The 22515-nt window shown below is 36.3% G+C and overlaps 1 protein-coding gene across 3 annotated transcripts in view; it reads left to right on the top strand.

The window, feature by feature from the left end:
- LOC123549887 (nuclear factor of activated T-cells 5-like) overlaps positions 1-13340 on the top strand; it is a 94820-nt gene extending 81480 nt beyond the window's left edge. For 2 of the 3 annotated variants that reach the window (XM_053546514.1, XM_053546516.1), the window contains exons 11-15: positions 1689-1775; positions 4157-5253; positions 5506-6226; positions 6585-6731; positions 9156-13340. In XM_053546514.1, the coding sequence (XP_053402489.1) occupies positions 1689-1775; positions 4157-5253; positions 5506-6226; positions 6585-6731; positions 9156-9298 (2195 nt within the window). In that variant the 3' untranslated portion in view covers positions 9299-13340. The remainder of the gene's footprint in view (positions 1-1688; positions 1776-4156; positions 5254-5505; positions 6227-6584; positions 6732-9155) is intronic. The other variant, XM_053546515.1, reaches the window with a different exon arrangement.
- Positions 13341-22515: the final 9175 nt, after the last annotated feature.

The raw sequence follows: 22515 nt of genomic DNA on the forward strand, positions 1-22515 counted from the left end.
TTGTTTTGTCACATGCAAGAACCTTTTTAACCCTGTCTATATTCCTTTATTAACAAAAGTTTTTTTGTTTTATCAAGATTACTTGTAAGAATCAAGGTTCAGGTCAACAGTGCCAGACTGAACTTTATAAATACAGTCTAAATATCCTGTTGTCAAAATGCCATTATCCACAGGACAAACTCTTATTGGCCTTACATCACATAGTGGGAGCCTTTTTTGTGTCCTATACATACATTCCTAGTTTGAACTTGTATCTTTAACAGGTTATCCTTTAATAAAGATTAGATGAAACCATTTTAGCATTCAGTAGTACAAGAAATAAATATTACCTCAGATAAAAAAAAATAGATAGGTTACAAATATTTTGTAGATCTGGATCATGCATTTTATATCAAATGGCACATTATAGCAGATCTTACGAAATGCTTTAAAATATAATTTCATGCTTCTAGGATATTTCAGAACCTTACCTTTCATCAGAGAACTTTTAATCTATTTTTCTGTCTAGTTAATCCAGAGTCCCAATATAAAAATTGATCTCACCTTTTCTCAACTTGTAAACAGTCATTTCTTTTATTTTGCCAAGATTTCTATAGGCTCAAAATGATGTAATGGGTACAGTGAATAGAAGCGGAAAGTTGTTTTGCTGTTGAACACTGGCCTCCTATGAATTTATTTCTGCTTCTCCCATTATTTCATCCTTTGTTCAATTTGGTTAACCTTTACCCTGCTAAATTTCTAAAATGGACTGGTCCATCATTCAGTTTGGGCAATACCATTCATTATTTGAAGGGGTGTTCACTGAAAATTTACTGACTGAATAGCCGTGCAGGCTGTTCTTGGTCTGCACCGGTTGCAAAGGCAGAATAACTTGCTGCCAGCAGGCTAAAGGTTAATATGTCATACGGCCTAATATTGTGTGGTTCGTGTATGGCAGCTCAAAATAATTAATTGAAGTAATGAAATTATTCTTTTAAAAGTTAAATATCTGTTCACAGGTACCACACAGTATTTTCATTATACTTAGAACAGAATGTATCGTTCAAAATATTATTTTTATTATGTTTGAATTGTTTTCAGATATTTGATATATGTGTATCGCCCCTTTCATGTAAATATTGTAAATTTACAAGGCCTGTATCTATCTTGCTGTATAAAGGTGTTCTGTAGAAAACATACATGGCAAAATATTTTATTTAAAACAGTTATTTTTACAGTCATTTTGACACTTAACGTTTTTACAGTCATTTTGACAGTTTATGCTTGATAATTTGATTGCTGGTGTCTGGAATCCCTCAAAATTTCTATGTCATTTTAATCAGTTTCAAAAACAGCCTTTCCATTAACTGCAACATGATTAAAATAAGATGTACTGGTGTGTCTTTTTTGGCTTAAATTTTTTCGTACTTTTCGGACCATTGAGTGTGCAGATTAGAAATTAACAGTAGCAATACCAGGCTGCCTAACAATATATTTTGCTTATTTCAGCATTGTAAAGATGTCAGAATTTATCAGCAAATTCAAATTTTGGTTGAAGCACTGGCGATCACATCGTGAACAATTAATTTTATGACTTACCAACGCTATAATTAATGAATGCGTCATGAAGAATTGCCATGGATGTCGTCTATAGAAACTTTGTGTGTTAAACAGGATGTTATATATAATCATTGCTGAATATTTTACAGTGGATCCTACAACTGTTACAATCAAACAGGATGTCATGGACACAGTGGAAGAGTCCAGGAAGAGGAATTACCCATTTGTTGCGCCTGGTAGGACACTTCTGTTTCTAAAGTCATTTGACCTAGGTCTGCCTTAAGTTAATCAAAAGCGAGGGGAAAATGTTGCAAGCAAAATTGTTTTTGTACGGCCGAAGGGACGTATTATGTTATGGTCCCTGTGTCTGTCTGTCCGACCATTAGCAATTTCGTGTCCGCTCTGTAACTCTTGAACCCCTTGAAGGATTTCAAAGAAACTTGACACAAATGTTCACCACACCGAGACGACGTGCAGAGCGCATGTTTTGGGTGTCTCAATTCAAGGTCAAGGTCACACTTAGGGGTCAAAGGTCATATGAGTGTGTTTCGTGTGTGCTCTGTAACTCTTGAACTGCTTGAAGGATTTCAAAGAAAATTTGCACAAATGTTCACCACACTGAGACGACGTGCAGAGCGCATGTTTTGGATGTCTCATTCCAAGGTCAAGGTCACACTTAGGGGTCAAAGGTTATATGAGTGTGTTTTGTGCCCGCTCTGTAACTCTTGAACTGCTTGAAGGATTTCGAAGAAACTTGGCACAGATGTTCACCACACTGAGGCGATGTGCAGAGCGCATATTTTGGATGACTCGCTTCAAGGTCAAGGTAACACTTAAGGGTCAAAGGTCATATATGACTTTGCATTGTATATATTGCTATGCATTGCAGTGCTCTTGTTTTTATTTGGCAGATCCCTTTTGGTTCTCTTACAATTAATTTTTTTCGAATTACTTCCCTTTTTTGTTACTATAAATAGCTTATTTTGAAACCTTTTTATACCCCCACAAGTTTGCGGGGGTATATAGGAGTGAGCTTGGCGGTTGGTCGGTCGGTTGGTTTTTGTGGTTTCAGGATGATAACTCATGAAAGGCTTGACCGATTTAAATAATTTTTGGTACACAGGTTTAACATCAGAAAATACAGGTCAAGTTCGAATTTGGGGTCAATAGGTCAAAGGTCAAGGTCACAGTGACCCTGTACAGTTAAACTGTTTCCGGATGATAACTTGAGAATGCTTGGGCCTGTGGTCATATATTTTGGTACACAGGTGTAACATCATGAAATACAGGTTATGTTCGACTTTGGGGTCTGTATGTCAAAGGTCAAGGTCACAGTGACTCGGAACAGTTAAATGGTTTCCGGATGATACCTTGAGAACTCTTGGGCCTAGGATCATAATTTTTGGTACACAGATGTAACATCATGAAATACAGGTCAAGTTCGACTTTGAGGTCTGTAGGTCAAAAGTCAAGGTCACAGTGACTCGGAACAGTTAAACGGTTTCCAGGTGATAACTTGAGAAGGCGTGGGTCTAGGATCTTAAATTTTTGTACACTGGTGTAACATGTTTAAATACAGGTCATATTCGACTTTGAGGTTAGTAGGTCAAAGGTCAAGGTCACAGTAACATGAAACAGTTAAATGGTTTCCGGATGATAACTTGAGAACGTTTGGGCCTAGGGTCATGAAAATTAATGGCGAGGTTGGTTATGACCAGCAGATGACCCCTAATGATTTTGAGCTCAGCAGGTCACAGGTCAAGGTCACAGTGACCCGGAACACTTAAACGGTTTTCGGACAATAACTTTACAACACTTGGGACTAGTATCACGAAATTTAATAGGGAGGTTGGTCATGACCAGCAGATGAACCCTAATTATTTTGTGTTCCAAAGGTCAAAGGTCATTTAAATCTTTTCCGGACAATGACTTGAGAACGCTTGGGCTGAGGATCATGAAACTTCATAGGGAGGTTGATCATGACCAGCAGATGACCTCTATTGATATTGAGATCAGTAGGTCAAAGGTCAAGCAAGTTCAGCTTTGACATTGGCTTAGTTCTGTGACAAGGCCATATTGTGGGGGTATAATTCGTCACTCCTGTGACAACTCTAGTTATTATTGGCTGTAGGGAAAAACCGAGACCACTTTTCTGTGGTACAACATGGATGGTACATCCAATTTTTAGATGTATTTTGACATAACTTTACCTGGTAAGAATTCTTTTGTGGACTTAGAATTTTTTTATTTTTTTTTAATTATATATTATATATTGCCCCGCTTGGCAGCGCTCTTGTTATGTTAGTCAGTTACAGCAGTTACTGTGCTGTATAAAAGATTTGGCTCCCTGCACTAATTAAGATACCTACACAGTATTTAGAAAAAATACAAGATGTCAGTTAGATGGAAAATGTCGCGTGTTTGGTCAGGTTATGTTCATAATGTAACTAATATAGTGTATGTCTTTTGGTGTTCTTCTGTTCAGGTTTATGGAAATCTTGATCTAAATCATGCAGAATGCAAACTGTAGGATGTTTGGGATACATCTTGGCATAAAATTGTTGTGTATTTTTTTGTAATTATATATTTACTGAGTTTCTTTTTCTATTTCTTGTAGAAGCTTTAGAGTTAAATCAGCAGATTCAGCAAGTTCAACAGGTCTCCAGCAATTCTGAGATGTTCCAGCTGCCTCCCGGCATCATTTCTGGCATGCCGGAATCAGCTAATTATATGCCTATGGAGGAAGGCACAAGGGAAGGGAACCAGAGCAGTCAGTTGACGACCAATGAGAAACTTGCAGAAGATCAAGGAAATGATGATGCACAGAGCAGCAACTTTTCTTTAGAGCAGAAGACATTTGGACAAGAAAATATTGACACAAATCAGACTTGGAATTCTGAACAAAATTCTGTTCAAAATACAAACGGTGAAAAAAATGAGTTAAATGTTGAAATGAACAGCCTGAATTATTCGTCAATGAATGCTGAAGAATTTAATGAAAATCAGATGGATAATAGTTTTGTTCGAATAAAATCACCACGTTTATCAAATGAAGGATTATTCACGGAACATATTGGAATGACAGGTGCAACCAGTTCTAAAGAAGACAGTGTTGTGTCGCAGTTCCTTCAGAATATTTCTATGGCTTTAAAAGAGTCGGACCCAATGTTTAGCGGGAATGAAACGATCTCAACAAGGATGTTGACCTCACAAAGTGATACGGCACCAACAACAGTCAACAACCATCTGCTGATTGCAGCCGACACCCAACAAGCCCAACGAAGTGAAAATACAAACGAAAAATCCCAAACTGTTGAGCACTCATTTTTGAAAGAGGCTTTGACCTGCCCGCCAGCAAGTTTGCAACATCATAACATTCATACTTTAGCCAATCAGAAAGCAGCATGGTTTGTGCCAAAGACGGAAGCGGGGATCTCTAATATAGACATGCAGATTAACAATAGTGATTCTGAGGTGGCACATAAAACTGAAGAAGTAATGGAATATAACACTACAGTATCTGAGATGAGTCATACTTCTCTTGTACCTGGCATACCGTTCGTAACTTCAGCATCTCCATCAATGGGCGGGACTATTCAGTTCTCGGAATCAAATACAAGTGTTACGTACTCACCTGGTCTTACTGCCCACAATCAACAGACTGGGATGCCATTTTCTCCTTCCCATGTTCTGACATCATGGAATACAAGTCAGGTAGGCACTCATTTTATGTCTTCTTGCAGACACAGTCATTTAAGACTTGCCTCACATGAAATGGTTTTCAAAATAATATAATGAAACAGATTTTTCACACAATGAATTAGTAATCGCTTTTAGTGATAGTCCTAGTTTATTTTGTTTTCTTTCTAACCATCTGGTTTTTAGAAGGCAGTTTATGATATTCTTTAGAATTTCATATGGAATGTTTGGAAGTTGAGTTTCTAAGCAAACCTTTCCTATTTTTAGACAATGAATACTGACACAAAGCCATTGTTGAGCCTGTATGGTGGAAGATTGTCTAACACAGTGCATGATACGACTCATCATATGTCAGATTTGACAAATACGTACACATTGGAGAAAACCATTATGTCAAGTATGGTCCAGGATCACATAAAGAGTACTGGTTTACAACAGTCTATGCCAGTTAGCATAGAGCATCATCCGCCTCATCTAGCCAGTCCGCAAGCAAGTTTTGCACAACAGTTGAAGAGTCCAGTCCAAAACCAGAATGACTCGATCAGTACCATTCTTCAACAGTTGTTATCTCAAGCTGGTGTACCTAAACAGGAACCACAGCAGTTTGTACCACCACAGCAACATGAGCAGTCATTTCAGCAGCAGGCAGGAAATGGGAATGAGCTACTACAACAACAACAGCAACATATATTTCCTGACCAGCAGTTGCAACAACAACAACAACAACAACAAATGTTTCAGCAACAGAGTCAGGATCAGTCCTTAGTACAGCAGCAGCAGCAACAGCATTACCAACAGCCTCAAGAGCAGCAGCAGCAGCAGCAGCAGCAACAGGCACTCCAGCAGCAGTTTTTTCAGCAGGTGAATCAACAGCAGACGCAAAAACAACAACAGCAGCAGACACAGCAGACTCTACCAGCACCTGCAGCAAATCCTTTGTCAGCTTTAACAACAAGTCAATCAAATTCTGGTCAGTCGTCAGTATTGAGTAAGTTACATCTTGAATTGCTATGGAAGAATTCATTAAATATGATAGTTAAAAAAAAACAACTGATATTTATTTGAAGAATGGGTTCTATCTCAGAGTCTAAAGAATTAGTTGAATGTGATTGTTGAAAAACAACTGAAATGTAATTAAAGAATGGGTTCTACCTCAGAGTCTGAAGGTAATAACACATGATTTTCAGCCATCTTTGTTTCATAAGAAAAGAAATCAGGTTGTGTTAGAATTTATAGTAATTAAAGTTTTCATACCAGTAGTTTCTGTTTTACATTGACAGTAGACTTTGCAGTCTTGCCTCACCGTACCTTCACCTTGCTTATTGATATAGCCATGCTTTTTTTAGCCTCCATACTAAACCAAAGTCAGAATCCTCCGACACCCCAGATAATCATCTGTAACAACCCCAGCACAGGGACCCAGCTCCCCCAGACACAGTTTGGATCGCCCAGTATAGTAATAGTTCCAGGACAAGCAGGCCCAAATAACCAAGGTATGTCTTACCAAAAGTACATATGTTTTTATACCCCCACAAAACGAAGTTTGGGGGGGTATATAGAAGTGAGCTTGTCGGTCGGTTGGTCCATTGGTTTTGCATGGTTTCCGGATGATAACTCAAGAAAGGATTGACCAATTGAAATAATTTTTGGTACACAGGTGTAACATCAGAAAATACAGGTCAAGTTCGAATTTGGGGACAGTAGGTCAAAGGTCAAGGTCACAGTGACCCTGAACAGTTAAACTGTTTCCGGATGATAACTGAACGCTTGGGCCTAGGATCATAAATTTTGGTACACAGGTGTAACATCATGAAATGCAGGTCAATTTCGTCTTTGAGGTCTGTAGGTCAAAGGTCAAGGTCACAGGGACTCTACAATAGTTAAATGGTTTCCGGATGATAACTTGAGAACTCTTGGGCCTAGGATCATAGATTTTGGTACACAGGTGTAACATCATGAAATGCAGGTCAAGTTCGACTTCGAGGTCTGTTGGTCAAAGGTCAAGGTCACAGGGACTCGGAACAGTTAAATGGTTTCCGGATGATAACTTGAGAACGCTTGGGCCTAGGATCATAGATTTTGGTACACAGGTGTAACATCATGAAATGCAGGTCAAGTTCGACTTCGAGGTCTGTAGGTCAAAGGTCAAGGTCACAGGGATTCGGAACAGTTAAATGGTTTCAGGAAGATAACTTGAGATCGCTTGGGCCTAAGATCATAAATTTTGGTACACAGGTGTAACATCTTGAAATGCAGGTCAAGTTCGACTTCGAGGTCTGTAGGTCAAAGGTCAAGGTCACAGTGACTTGGAACATTTAAACGGTTTCCGGATGATAACTTAAGAATGCTTGGGCCTAGGATCATGAAAATTGATAGGGAGGTTGGTTATGACTAGCAGATGACCCCTAATGATTTTGAGGTCAGTAGGTCACAGGTCAAGGTGACAGTGACCCGGAACATTTAAACAGTTTTCGGACAAATACTTGAGAATGCTTGGGACTAGGATCAGGAAACTTAATCTGGAGGTTGGTCATGTCAGGCAGATGACCCATATTGATTTTGAGTTCCAAAGGCCAAAGGTCATTTAAACCTTTTACGGACAATAACTTGAGAACGCTTGGGCGGAGGATCATGAAACCTCATAGGGAGGTTGATCATGAAACTTCATAGGGAGGTTGATCATGACTAGCAGATGACCTCTGTTGATTTTGTGGTCAGTAGGTCAAAGGTCAAGCAAGTTCGGCTTTGACATTGGCTTAGTTCTGTGACAAGGCCATATTGTGGGGGTATAATTTGTCACTCTTGTGACAACTCTAGTTTCCTATTGTTTAAACTTTACCATTGTAAATTTAAATTATCTTTTTATGCCCCGGAAAGTGGGCATATTAAAATTGCACTGTCCGTCCGTCCGTGCATCTGGTAAATTCTTGTCCGGTCCATAACTGCCATCCATGAAAGGGTTTTGAAATAACTTGGCATAAATAATGACCGTAATGACACGACGTGTCATGCGCAAGACCCAGACCCCTAGCTCGAAGGTCAGGGTCACACTTAGAAGACAAACGTTAACAGGGTCTGTTTTGTGTTCGGTCCATAACTCTGCCATTTGTCAAGGGATTTTGAAATTACTTGGCTTAATTGTTCCCCATAATGAGACGACATGTCGTGCGCAAGATCCAGACCCCTAGCTCTAAGGTCAAGGTCACAGAGGTTAAAGGTTAACATGGTCTGTTTCTTGTCCGGTCCATATCTCTGCCATTGATGAAGGGATTTTGAAATTACTTGGCATAAATGTTCCCTATAATGAGATGACATGTCATGTACAAGACCCAGACCCCTAGCTCCAAGGTCACAGTCACACATAGAAGTCAAAGGTGTTTCTTGTCTAGTCCATAACTCTGCCATTTATCAAGGGATTTGAAAATAATTTGACACAAATGTTAACCATATTGAGAAACATGCTTATGACCCGGGCCTCTTAGGTCAAGGTCACGAAATGATGTGTGATTTTTTTGCGCATACAACTGCAGCAGTTCTGGGCATGCTTCAGGGGCATTTGTCACCAATAGTGACAGCTCTTGTTTAGTGAAGCATGTTAATCTAAAGATGAAATAATTTAAATTCTTTCAATTGAACCAGCAAGATAACTTCCATTGCAGTGGGCCTCCATGGCTGTATGGTTGAAGTTGCTGACTTCTAATCACTTGCCATTCACTGCTGTGGTTTGGAACCTCACTTTGATAGCAGAATTCTTCCCTGAGAGAAAATTATCCAGCTTGCTTATGAAAATGCTAGCTTCTACCCCAGTGCCCACCCTGTACCTGAAATTTTGCCCTGAGAGGTACATTGGGGTTGTCTTTCTGTAACATCAAAGTTGTGATAAGTTTATTTTCATACACTTTCTATTGTTGTTTCAGTTGAGAACTTACTACGGTCAATATTGGGAAGTATGATGCAGCCCCAGCAGCAGCAGCAGCAGCAGCAGCAGCAGCAGCAGCAGCAGCAGCAGCAACAACAACAACAACAACAACAACAAGATCAACAGCATGCATCTCCATGACCATGGTTAAATCTTGTCATTCTGTGTGTTACATATTGGAATTATGCTTCATTCCTCTCATTGATGTTGATGATCCGAGTCAGTCTGAAGCTTAAAAAAGCATTAAGCACCATGGGGAATCTGATTTTATAATGTTGTCTGATAGCTGATTTATAAGCATAAGTTACATGTGGCTTAGAGAATATATAAATCAGTCTAAACACTTCTGAGATATTTCAACACATTTTCTACACGGAAGATCATTGTGTGATCAGATTTGCAGTATTTTTCTGTGTCTGCTGACTGCCACTGATTTAAAGAAAAAAATGTCTCCCATAGTTTTTATAGAGAAGCTAGGCTAGAAAGAGAGTTGACTGAGTTGTATATGCTTTGATTGCCTCTTGAGAATACGATGGGTGCTAAAAGCTTAATACTTCATTTCTTGTGTTGTCCATAGTGTATATCAGCTTAATCACATTTTCATCTTTGAAATTTGTGGAAAAGGAATTCTCGAATTCTCTCATACAGTTTGATGCAGGTTGTTAATAAGAATGGCCTGACGTGTTGAAAGAATTTGAAAGCTAGGTATTGTCACACCCGCCGGTGCTACAGAACTACCTTGAAGAGAAGATAACCGAGTAATAAGTGTATTACTGTATGGCAGCTAGATAGATGTTTATGTGCTTTAATTGTGGGATAGAGGAGAAGGAGGGAAACTTGTGTGCAATATTAGTTAGTTTTTGGTAACCATAGAGTTTCTGTATAGAACAAACATGTGCTATATTATTTTATGTACAATTTTAGAAAGCATATAAACTAGTGTGTTGACACTTGGTTGTGCAGTCTGGTACAATGATTATATATAGATTGGTTCCATATGAATTCAGATTACTTCTAGTATTAGTAGACTGGTACTGATGCACTATATATGCTGTTTTAGTATTGTTGTACATACGGATTTTTCACAGTGGAAGACTTCAAAGAAAGTTGGTCATAGTACTGTAGTTGTTAGTACTACAGGAAAGAGCTCACTGAAAAAGAAAGAGATTATTATATTAGCTTATTTAAATTTGTTCTGTACGGTATGAGAATAAATTTGGATGAGTACCCATCTAAAAACAGTTTTAAGGAGCCTCTAGATGAGCTCATTAAGTTTTAAGGAATGGGTACAAGTCCAGATTTATAATCTTTTCATTGTATACTTATTGTTCTCTGTTAATGTTCTCTGTTGAAAACTAAAAACAGAACAAATGGGCATGGTTTCATCTCTATTCGACGTAATCGACAGATAAAAATGAATACTGAAAGAACAGTGCATTGGAGCATTTTTTGAAGTTGAATTTCATGAAATAACTTTGTGTATGGCACTTACTGTTAAGTTTACATGGGATTTTGTGCCAAAATTGCATTGCCCAATATGGAATACCATATATACCCTTTTTAATGGCCCCTGGGACGTTACATCTTTTGAAAGGGGTGTGCGTTTATTAATTAATTAAATACGTTTTTAGTAGATATAAACTACAAATTTAACATGTAACAAAATGAATTTTAGCAATTGTAGCACTATCAAAGTGCTGGTAATCACTTTTAACTGAAATTTACAAAAATTGGAAATATTGGGGAGGGGCGTTAATGAGGGATTATTTGGTGTATTGTATCCAATATGGACATAGGTTGTATGCTCACATTGTACAAACATAAATTGTTGATTGGGAGAGAAAAATAGGTATAGAATAAAAACTGTATTATTCAAGAGAGTACTACTGTATATGTTTTAATGCTTTACTGTACAAAAGTTCATTATTCTTTGAAATAATGTTTTATGTGTTGTTTTTATTGACAAAAAATATTAATTTAAATAATTACATCTATCAGTATGAGTTAATTTACATTTAAGGACAAAGGGTTTACAGTGATATCGATTCGGGTCTTGTCTCGGAAGAAATGAAACATATATTTATGGTATCCCATAATAGTCGCAAAAAAAGTTTTTTCCTCAGAAAACAGGTTGAAAGAAAACGTGTCTATAGAGAATTTATTTGTCACATAGTGCAACTTAGTATTCATATAATTACAAATTGGAAGCAGGTAGTTACAAGGTAAGGGCAAGGGCCTGAACACTTGGTTTTACTGTATCTCTGTAACTCCAGCAGCTAGAAAAATTCTGATGCCACAGCTCGTATTTTTATTTCAATGTAAATGAGATGGAAAATAATAATTTGAGCCGCACCATGAGAAAACCAACATAGTGCGTTTGCGACCAGCATGGATCCAGACCAGCTGCGCATGCACGCAGTCTGGTCAGGATCCATGCTGTATGCTAACAGTTTCTCTAATTGCAATAGGCTTTGAAAGCTAACAGCATGGATCCTGACCAGACTGCGTGGATGCGCAGGCTGGTCTGGATCCATGCTGGTCGCAAATGCACTATGTTGGTTTTCTCATGGCGTGGCTCATTTTCAATCATGTTTGGCGCCATATGTTCTGTAATGTGTTGGTTGGCCATAAAACCGACACAAAACCAAGTTAAAAGAAGTCTTGACTGTTCTATCTATTCTGTCTAGTCCATCATGTATAAGCATTAAATCATAAAAAGCTTTAATTTAGAATGTAAAACATTTAGTAGAGCAGTCATTTCTGATATAAATTTAAGTTCTTTCTAGGGCTAAAGAAGTAATTTTAGTTTTTTAGGACCCATGAAAGTTATTTTCCTTTCTCACTCACATAATCTTGAAATCAAAAGCTCTAGGTGCAATTGAATATTTCAGTAGGATTAGACTCTAGTTGAGTGAAAAATGAGATTGTCGTTACTTGTCTTTCAATAACCTTAATTATTTTCTCGTTATAAATTTCGACATTAAGTATTAGTAGTGAAAGCAAGGAAAACTTGAGCTTATGGGTACATTTGATTTGATAAAATGTCTGAAAAAAGTTTTATAAATCATAGTTTGGTCTGAAGCACTGTTCATTATTTTCAAAGAAAAGTATTTATTTTTAATGCCCCCAAAAATTCTGGGTTGCAGTATCTCTTAGGGTCGCCCTTGTTTGTCTGTCGGCCCTTCCTTCTGTCTGTCTGTGATCTCAAAAAGTATTTGACCTACAGTCATTAAACCTCACGGGATTGTTATTCAGCATATAATGTTGTGCACCTGATGTTTAAATTAGGATTTCACAAGACCAGAAAATGGAGTTATGGCCATTTATTTAGTCAAAAATATGCCTACAGTGACGGGGAATGATGGCCCCAGCGTCCTATGGACACATATCTAGTTTAAAAATAGATTTTTACTGTTTATATTGTCTTGTTGGATAACATGGTGAAAAATGGGCAGCTTTGTTGTATTTAGTGTGCAAGGATCTACAATAATTGTTAAATGATTATTTCTCGCCTCCCTTAATAGCTATTTCCCATCTTAATTGTGAAAAAGATAAGTATTTTATTGTGTTGTTATATTGTTTAAATTGTACTTACATGTTACTCTAGTATCCGGTGAATTGTATTAACATGAAACAATTTCCTTGTTAAAGAAAAGCTCAATTTAATGTATGAAAGACACCTAAGTGACAGAAAGGTTAAGGTTGTTATATGTGAATCACCTGCCTATAGTCTCACACAACCATTAAAAACTGGAATGTCCACATGTGACCTATAGTCATATCAGTGCAGTGTAAAACCAAACAAAAACAAGACGAAATAAAAAGTAATTTACAAATTTAAAGATTGTTGAAATTTTTGTGAGCACTTGTTTTTTTTTTTTACCGTATTTATATGCCAATCTGTGGTGCTCTTGATGTTGCCAAGAATATTTGTCTACAATTATTCATATAAATACACAGAAAATAATTCATAATTGTGTCATCCTTTGAAATAAAATTGTTCTTTCTTCTTTTTGATGTCTTTTATAGCAGAAAAAAAGAGCTGGGTAATAATCATACCCGGTGAATATAGTAAGGTTGTATTTAAAGATTTAAGGTTCTTATGCAAAAGATACTTGTAGAAAGTTTATTTTTGGCAGAGACGCATTTTAATTACTGGGTAAATTGTAACTGAAAAGTGATTGAATAACTGAACTGAAAAGTGATTGAATAGGGTTTCAAACATTGCAGTGATAATAGTAAAGCAGTTTTTTCTCGCATTTTGTTAGGTCATACCTTCTTGCACAGGAAATATACAGCAAAGTTGCACAATTATATTTTGAACATTCTGCAAGGAATGGTGGAAAAGTCCATTTATACAGTTATTAAGATGTGTTTGGATAAACTTTTTAAATTGTGCCTTGATGTAGTGTCAGATATCAGGAGAAAACCAGTATTACATCTTTACAGAGCTTTTTCTTTACTATTTGATTAAGGTAGATCTGCATGTCTTTGTAAGTATGTTTTCTGAAATGTGGAATTTGATGAAACTGTGTGTGTTTTTTGTTGTTTTCTTTTTTTTCAATATTTAAGGATATACCGAGAATATTCAGCTGTTGAAAATGATATGATCATGTATTTGATTTATTTTGCTTATCAGATTTGAAATATAAGAACCTGGAAGAAGTTTTCTTATTCGAAACACAGTTCTGATGACATTTTTGACACATTTCTTGTTTTATATTATCAGGATAAATGATGTTACGCCCTGACTTCCAGTTGATCGGACATGTAGAACTACCTTAAAGTGTTATTTTTATATCTCAACTTCAGTGAATATCTGTACATTTATTAACCATGTTTTCAACGAAAACCTGAGTTATTAGATTGGGGTAGATGTCGGTCGGGCGGGCGGGCGGCGGCGTCAAACTGGTGTTTCCGGTCAATAACTTTTGTTTCGGTAAAGATATTTGAATAAAACTGGGTATGTATGTAGCTTATATCAAGACAAAGGCTGGGATTGATGTTTCTGGGGTCAAGGTCAAGGTCACTGTTACTTAAAATAGAAAAAGAGTTTCCGGTCAATAACTTAGTTAGGTAAGCTATCTGATAAACTTGGTATGTATGAAACTTATATCAAAAGTGGCTTGGGATTGATGTTTCTGGGGTCAAGGTCAAGGTCATGTTACTAAATAAAAAGAGTGTCATAATGGTTAGGTGTTATGATTACTTGGTTATAAATTTTATTTTATTGTTTTTTTTAAAGATAACATTGTTCTTAGTTGTTATTTTAGTAATATCTTACTATATTTGTAAACATTTTTTACATCATGAACGAGGTGGCAAAAACCAAGTCACACTTAAGTTCAAGGATACAAACAAAGTTGTTAAAATACTTCTATTTATCAGGGATTTTTAATGGCAATTTACCTGAGGAAGTTTGGGAGTTTTAAATTTTTTTTGTGGACTTAAAAACAAATTGAATTTACATTACTACTAAATCAACCACCAAATTAAAAATTACATCTCAATTTAGGTGTAAGTGAAATCTTAGCTGTGACGTGTGTGATTTGACAATTTGACTTCTTTTGTTTTTTCTTTGAAAGTGTTGAACACCTTGTGTTTCGTGCATTGCTAGCTTTTTTATAATTGCGTGTAGGATCAAAACCATAGACCCCTTTTTTGGTGTTGTTACTTCTAATTAGGTTTTTACCTCTTAAGGAGTTATTTTGTGCTTAGATAATTACAATGATTATGAAAACTCGTTAAATACATTTTGGTGCTAGTAGTTAGGACTGGAGTTAGTGTTCTGTGGATCTTATGAAGTGTTGAAAACCTCGCATTGTGCTTATGCTTATGACAGTGTAATGATGCTTTAAAGTACCAAGATTTGGGGTTCTTAATAGGTTTTATATTGTGTTCAATGTTTTATACAGATTGAAATAGGTATACAGTGATATATAATATGATAGTATAAAATGTTATTATTGAAAGTTCTTGAGAAGTTTTGTTTTAAAATTTAAGTTTTACATAAATATTAACAGTGAGGAGTTTAATGATTTCAGTTATATATGTACAAGTATGTGTAGTAAACCACTATAGGAGTAAATGCCAACGAAATGTTGTCTGATAGATCAAGTGAACTGCAGGTAATTTATCTTTTCAGTTTTGGAGTCTGATTTTTGTATGTCTGAATTTCGTTGCAGTTGCATCTTTAAAAAAAAAAGAATAATTTCAGCACCTTGGTTGCTTCTTGCAATAGATATAAAATATGGTGTGAACCCCAGCACATAAACATACTTGTGCATGTATGAAGTCACAAGCTGTGTATTGTATAGGTGCGACACCGCTAATGAGCTATTGTAAGTAACAATTCACTGATCTCAGTTTTGTTTGATGTTGATACAAAATTATGATTGTTCTTGACTATTTCATTAACAGTAAGTCGTGCAGTTATTGAATGAAATAAAATTGAATAATTGTTAGATTTCATTAAAATTCAATATTAAAAAACTGACCTCTGACACTTTGGTAAATCATATATTTTATATAGCTGATGAATCTTGCTCATGGATTTTCACATGATTTTTCGTTATCTAGTCAAGTCATTCATACAAATATAGATAGATATATAAAAATATATATAGCATTGAACCTACTAAATTATACCAAGCATTATAGCTCTAATGCTACTCCAAGATAAGAAACTATGGTTTAACTTGAAAAAGAATTATATATACTGATCTGCAGGGAAAGCTGTACTTAGTAGCGAAATTATCAAAATTTGCAGTTTAATGTGTTAAAATCAAATGAGTTTTGTATTACTATTGGGCTGTGTTTCAGATATCAAGACTGTCTCGCGAGTAAACAAAATCATTTGCATATTTGGGAGTACATTAAGATTGTTGAGGACTAACACTGATATATTTGATGTTTTGGGCTTGGAATTAGTGTTCACAAACCACAGTTTTGACTTGGCTTAATTCATTACGTGTTCATAAAATACTACAAAGAATTTAATCCTTAGCCTGCTGGCGGCAAGTGATTCTGCCTTTGTGACCATCAGCCTGCACATCAGTGCGGTCTAATCATGGTCTGCACTGTTCGCTATTCAGTCAGTAAATTTTCATTGAACACCCCTCTGAATAATAAATGGTATTGCCTAAATTGAAAGATGGACCAGTCCATGTTAGAAATTTATCAGTCTAAAGGTTAATCAAATTTGATCAGGGAACATCAGAATTAGTTCACATTTTCTAAACCTGTGATAAAAAATTAAGATGGATTGTTCGGAGTGTTCATATGAGGTCTTCGGGACCAAGCTTGTGATACTTTCTATTGAGTAATTGGACTAACACATGTAGGCGTGAAAAAAATTGTTTGTTTCCGGTATCCCAATCTACCCAAAATTTTTGGCCCGACCCTAAATGTTTTTATGGCCTTGGAGAATTTTTTTTTCAACTTTTTAACAAAAAGTTGGAAAACTACACTTCTATGCTTTAAACATGGTCAGTGATGTTAGAAATCAATGTACAATGCTCCAAAGGAATTACCCACTTATTTGTATTCATTTTTTGACACGAAAATAATTTTCGAAAAGTCCTGCATAATAAAAAAAAAAGATCCAAAAAATTTTTTACTTACTTATCCTATTTTTGTTTTGCATGTTACCGGAAACAATTTTTTTTTTACGCCTAAGGTTTGATCATGTGACTGTTGCATTTACATATGTGTTAAGATACATGTTCAATGTTTTGAAGTATACCCCTAGCGTATTGAAGTTAAGTTTTGTATTAAGGTAGTTCTGCACGTTTGGATCAAAATTTTTTCTACAATGTAGAATTTGATTAAACTCCAATTTTTCAAAACTTCAAAATATACCTAGAAAATTCAGCAAATAAAAAGGATAGGGTCGTGTGCTTGATTTTTTGCTAGGCTGGTTTGAAAAATTTGGACCTCACGCAATATTTCATAATGGGAGTCTATGGGAAAATCATAACTTTCATAACATTTTCGCGAATAGAATTTTTTCTACAATGTAGATTTTGATGAAACTTCTCACAATTGTAAATAAACACATGGCCTATAATTTGGTGAAATAAAATGTATAGGTCCGTGTGCTTACTTTTGAGATATTTTACCATGATTAAAGGGAACCGGGCATTTCACGTTAATTTTAAGAAATTATTTTGATTTTTTAGCTCACCTGTCACAAAGTGACAAGGTGAGCTTTTGTGATCGCGCGGCGTCCGTCGTCCGTCCGTCCGTGCGTGCGTGCGTCCGTAAACTTTTGCTTGTGACCACTCTAGAGGTCACATTTTTCATGGGATCTTTATGAAAGTTGGTCAGAATGTTCACCTTGATGATATCTAGGTCAAGTTCGAAACTGGGTCACGTGCCATCAAAAACTAGGTCAGTAGGTCTAAAATAGAAAAACCTTGTGACCTCTCTAGAGGCCATATATTTCACAAGATCTTCATGAAAATTGGTCAGAATGTTCACCTTGATGATATCTAGGTCAAGTTCGAAACTGGGTCACGTGGGGTCAAAAACTAGGTCAGTAGGTCTAAAAATAGAAAAACCTTGTGACCTCTCTAGAGGCCATATTTTTCATGAGATCTTCATGAATATTGGTCAGAATGTTCACCTTGATGATATCTAGGTCAAGTTCGAAACTGGGTCACGTGGGGTCAAAAACTAGGTCATAAGGTCTAAAAATAGAAAAACCTTTTGACCTCTCTAGAGGCCATATTTCTCAATGGATCTTCATGAAGATTGGTCAGAATGTTAACCTTGATGATATCAAGGTCAAGTTCGAAACTGGGTCATGTGGGGGTAAAAACTAGGTCAGTAGATCTAAAAATAGAAAAACCTTGTGACCTCTCTAGAGGCCATATTTTTCATGAGATCTTCATGAATGTTGGTCAGAATGTTCACCTTGATGATATCTAGGTCAAGTTCGATACTGGGTCATGTTGGATCAAAAACTAGGTCAGTAGGTCTAAAAATAGAAAAACCTTGTGACCTCTCTAGAGGCCATATTTCTCAATGGATCTTCATGAAAATTGGTCAGAATGTTCACCTTGATGATATCTAGGTCAAGTTCGAAACTGGGTCACGTGCGGTCAAAAACTAGATCAGTAGGTCTAAAAATAGAAAAACCTTGTGACCTCTCTAGAGGCCATATTTTTCAATGGATCTTCAGGACAATTGGTCAGAATGTTAACCTTGATGATATCTAGATCAAGTTTGAAACTGGGTCACGTGGGGTTAAAAACTAGGTCAGTAGATCTAAAAATAGAAAAACCTTGTGACCTCTCTAGAGGCCATATTTTTCATGAGATCTTCATGAATATTTGTCAGAATGTTCACCTTGATGATATCTAGGTCAGGTTCGAAACTGGGTCACGTGGGGTCAAAAACTAGGTCAGTAGGTCTAAAAATAGAAAAACCTTGTGACCTCTCTTGAGACCATATTTCTCAATGGATCTTCATGAAAACTGGTGAGAATGTTCAGCTTGATGATATCTAGGTCAGGTTCGTAACTGGGTCATGTGCGGTCAAAAACTAGGTCAGTAGGTCGAAAAATAGAAAAACCTTGTGACCTCTCTAGAGGCCATATTTTTCACAGATCTTCATGAAAATTGGTGAGAATTTTCACCTTGATGATATCTAGGTCAAGTTTAAAAGTGGGTCACATGCCTTCAAAAACTAGGTCATTAGGTCAAATGATAGAAAAAGCTTGTGACCTCTCTAGAGGCCATATTTTTCAATGGATCTTCATGAAAATTGGTCAGAATTTTTTATCTTGATGATATCTAGGTCACATGTGGTCAAAAACTAGGTCACTATGTCAAATAATAGAAATAACGACGTCATACTCAGTTCAGCACTGGGTCATGTGGGGATAGGTGAGCGAATCAGGACCATCATGGTCCTCTTGTTTAACGTGTCATATGTTTTAATATCATATTTTGACTTTAGAAATATAGCAACAGTGTCATTATAACAAATTTACTCACATGTTTCGATTAATTCATAAATTGATTTTCATTTCCCAACGCCGAATCCAGGCTTTATTCTACGTTTTCCGGATAAATGACGTAACGCCATCACTTTCGGTTTTTCAAACGTGCAGAACTACCTTAATGACTTACATTTTATCCATATTTTTTTGTTATATTGAACAATTTGTTGTTTACTATGTTATTATTATCATTTGATTTAAGCCGCCTGAATGGGCAAAACATAAACAGGTCCATTTTGATTGTCTGACCATGACTATCGTAGTTGCTGTTGAGGAATTGATAGTCATTTGGTGTATAACAATTCAGCCAATGAAATACATCTGTACAACATGCTGGTTTGTGTTCCCGCTTTTTGCAGAACTTTAGTTCGAGAACACGCAAACACTGGATAGACTGCGTCTTTTGAAACTGTTGAACATTCATAATTCTCCATGTCTACACATGCTTCTGTTGCTGCTGCATCTAATAGAAATTATACTTTTATAACCTCCAGTACCGAAGAGCAAAAAAAAGGGAGTTAAAGGATATGATATAATGTTTGACAGCTTAAAGGAGAAAGCTTTTCTGGCAAATGGATGATGATTTGTATATAGCATATTAATAACATTGCATTTAAATAATCTGTATTCACAAAACATAACATCTTGCCTGTTGTAGCAGACTGGTCATTCTGGGGAAGTTTTTAAATGTTAATCATGCCCTTTCAGGTGAATTGAATCGTATAAAATGTGTATATCATTTCAAGGATTTAAGATTCTCAGTAAGTGCTTGATGCAATATTGTGCTTTACCCCTTGTGATCTATTGTGTTTGTATTGAGCAGAGCTAGCTTACCTGAAGCCCTCTGTCAAATAATGTGAATATATAATTTGTCAAAATGTGTGTATCTGGCTGTCTGTTTGCCGCACAGTCTCAGATTGGTTACTACTTAAGGTTATTATTTCAAAAAATAGAATATGAAAAAAAAATTAACAGGTACTTAAAATTACTGAGGGTATTTGTTTGATACAGTGTAAGATTGAATTATTTTTTCCAGAGTGAAAACAAGATGTAATATTTTCATATGTTTATGCCTTAAGATCTAATATTGTTTTTAAAAAATTTCAACTTTCACCCATGGATAATTAATCTTGTATGAAAAACAAACAGATTTTCTTTCATGTTTTATTTTACCCCAGTTTAAGCCAAATTTGGTATATTTTCATATATTTTAGTAATAATTTTGGTATGTTTTTCACTCAGAATTACAAGATAAATATCATTCATATTTTTCACTATTTCCCTAGAAAAGTTAATACATTTCTGTATTCATTGGTACACAGTCTGAATCTTAAATTAGGGTCTTTTTAGCTCCTATGTATCATTTGACATATGTTCTAGATCTGTTTTGAAATAGCTGATTTGCAACATCTGTCATACTTTTGAGGGAAGACATTTTTACATCTTTTTTTCTCTCATTTTTTTTCTGTACAGATTTTCTGCATCTAAGAAGTTGGAACGTAAAATATTTTTTATGTTGGTTTTATTTAACCTTAAGCCTGCTGTCGGCAAGTGATACTGCCTTTGCGACCAGTGCAGACCAAGATCAGCCTGCACCTCTGTGCACTGTTCTTTGAATAATAAATGGTACTGTCCAAATTGAATGACGAACCAGTCCCATTTTAGAAATTTAGCAGGATAAAGATTAAGTTAAGAAGCTGAGACTGTGTAGGATTACATTTAAAGTGTTTTGTGTAAATATATATATGCGTTTATGTATTAATCTTAATAAAAGTTTTTTTCTGTTAACTTATCCATTGAAACTGTTATTTTTTTAAGTTTTGAAAAATGCATTAAAAATAAAAACTCTTTCAGAAATAAAATGAAATGGCTTTGAAAACGATTTTGTTCATGTTATAAATTATTATGTCTCCCTTCCCCTCCCCACCCATGTCCGTCCTTCCGTCTGTCCGTCACACTTCATTTCCGACCAATAACTGGAGAATCATTTGACCTAGGTCCTTCAGACTTCATAGGGTGGTAGGGCTTATGGAGCAGACAACCCCTAATGTTTATGGGGTCACTCCATCAAAGGTCGAGGTTACAGGGGCCTTAACATGGAAAACCATTTCTGATCAATATCTTGAGAACCACTTCACCCAGTATGTTGATACTTCATACGATGATTGGTCATGCAGAGTAGATGACCCCTACTGATTTTGTGGGTCGCTCTTTTAAAGATCAAGGTTACAGGGGCCTGAACATGGAAAACCATTTCTAACCAATAACTTGATAACCACTTGACCCAGAATGTTGAAACTTCATAGGATGATTGAACGTGCAGAGTAGATGACCTGTATTGAACTTCGGGTCACTCTATTAAAGGTCAAGGTTGCAGCGAACAGAAAATGGAAATCCATTTCCAGTCAATAACTTAGAAGCACTTGACCCAGAATGTTGAAACTTAAGATGATTGGACATGCAGAGTAGATGACCCTTACTGATTTTGGGGTCACTTGATCAAAGGTCAAGGTCACGGGTATGAACATGGAAAACCGTTTCCAGTTCGTAACTTGAGAACCACTAGGCCCAGAATGTTGAAACTTAGCGGGATAATTGGACATGCCAAGTAGATGATCCCTATTGCAGTCAACCATCAGTGTCTCTTTGACTTTCACTCCTGGCCCCTATTGACTTCTTGCCTATACGACTATGCATTGGGGGGAGACATGCACTTTCCTACAAAAGCATCTAGTTTGATTTCTTGGGTTTTCATTTTTTTTCATGGTTTTTAGTCCCCTGGCTGTGGAACACTCGAGGGTAGTGTAGGAATGCCTTCTGTCCGTCCATCTGTTTATTTGTATGTAAATCCTTATATGACGATGGATTATCTTAACATTACACACAGACTTTCCCCATGATGACACAATTGTCAACACATGATCTATGCTTGTTGATTAAAGGTCAAGGTCACTGTTTAATGTCGAGTAAAAATTTGTTTCCACCCCATAACTTTATATGCATTGGAGGTTTTCTTACCACTACAAGCAAATGTTTCTCGTGACCAGACAATATGTCGCATACATGTCCCATGCTTGGTGGTCAAAGGTCAAGGTCAGTATTGAAATTAAAGTAAAAATAGTTTTGTTTCTTAGCTTGTAAATGCCTTGAAGTGTTTTATATACACTCATGTGCTTGACCCATGTCAGTGAATCAGAGGTCAAAGTTACCATTGAAGGTCAAGTATAAAGCTTTCTGCTCCATAATTTCTAATTGCATCTTTAGCTCGACTATTCGAAGAATAAGAAATATCCTACTCATTACGGCGTCAGCGTTGCAACATATGAAGGTAAGACTACATAACTAGGACAAG

This window comes from Mercenaria mercenaria, chromosome 6 (assembly GCF_021730395.1).
Source record: "Mercenaria mercenaria strain notata chromosome 6, MADL_Memer_1, whole genome shotgun sequence".
Lineage (NCBI taxonomy): Eukaryota > Metazoa > Mollusca > Bivalvia > Venerida > Veneridae > Mercenaria > Mercenaria mercenaria.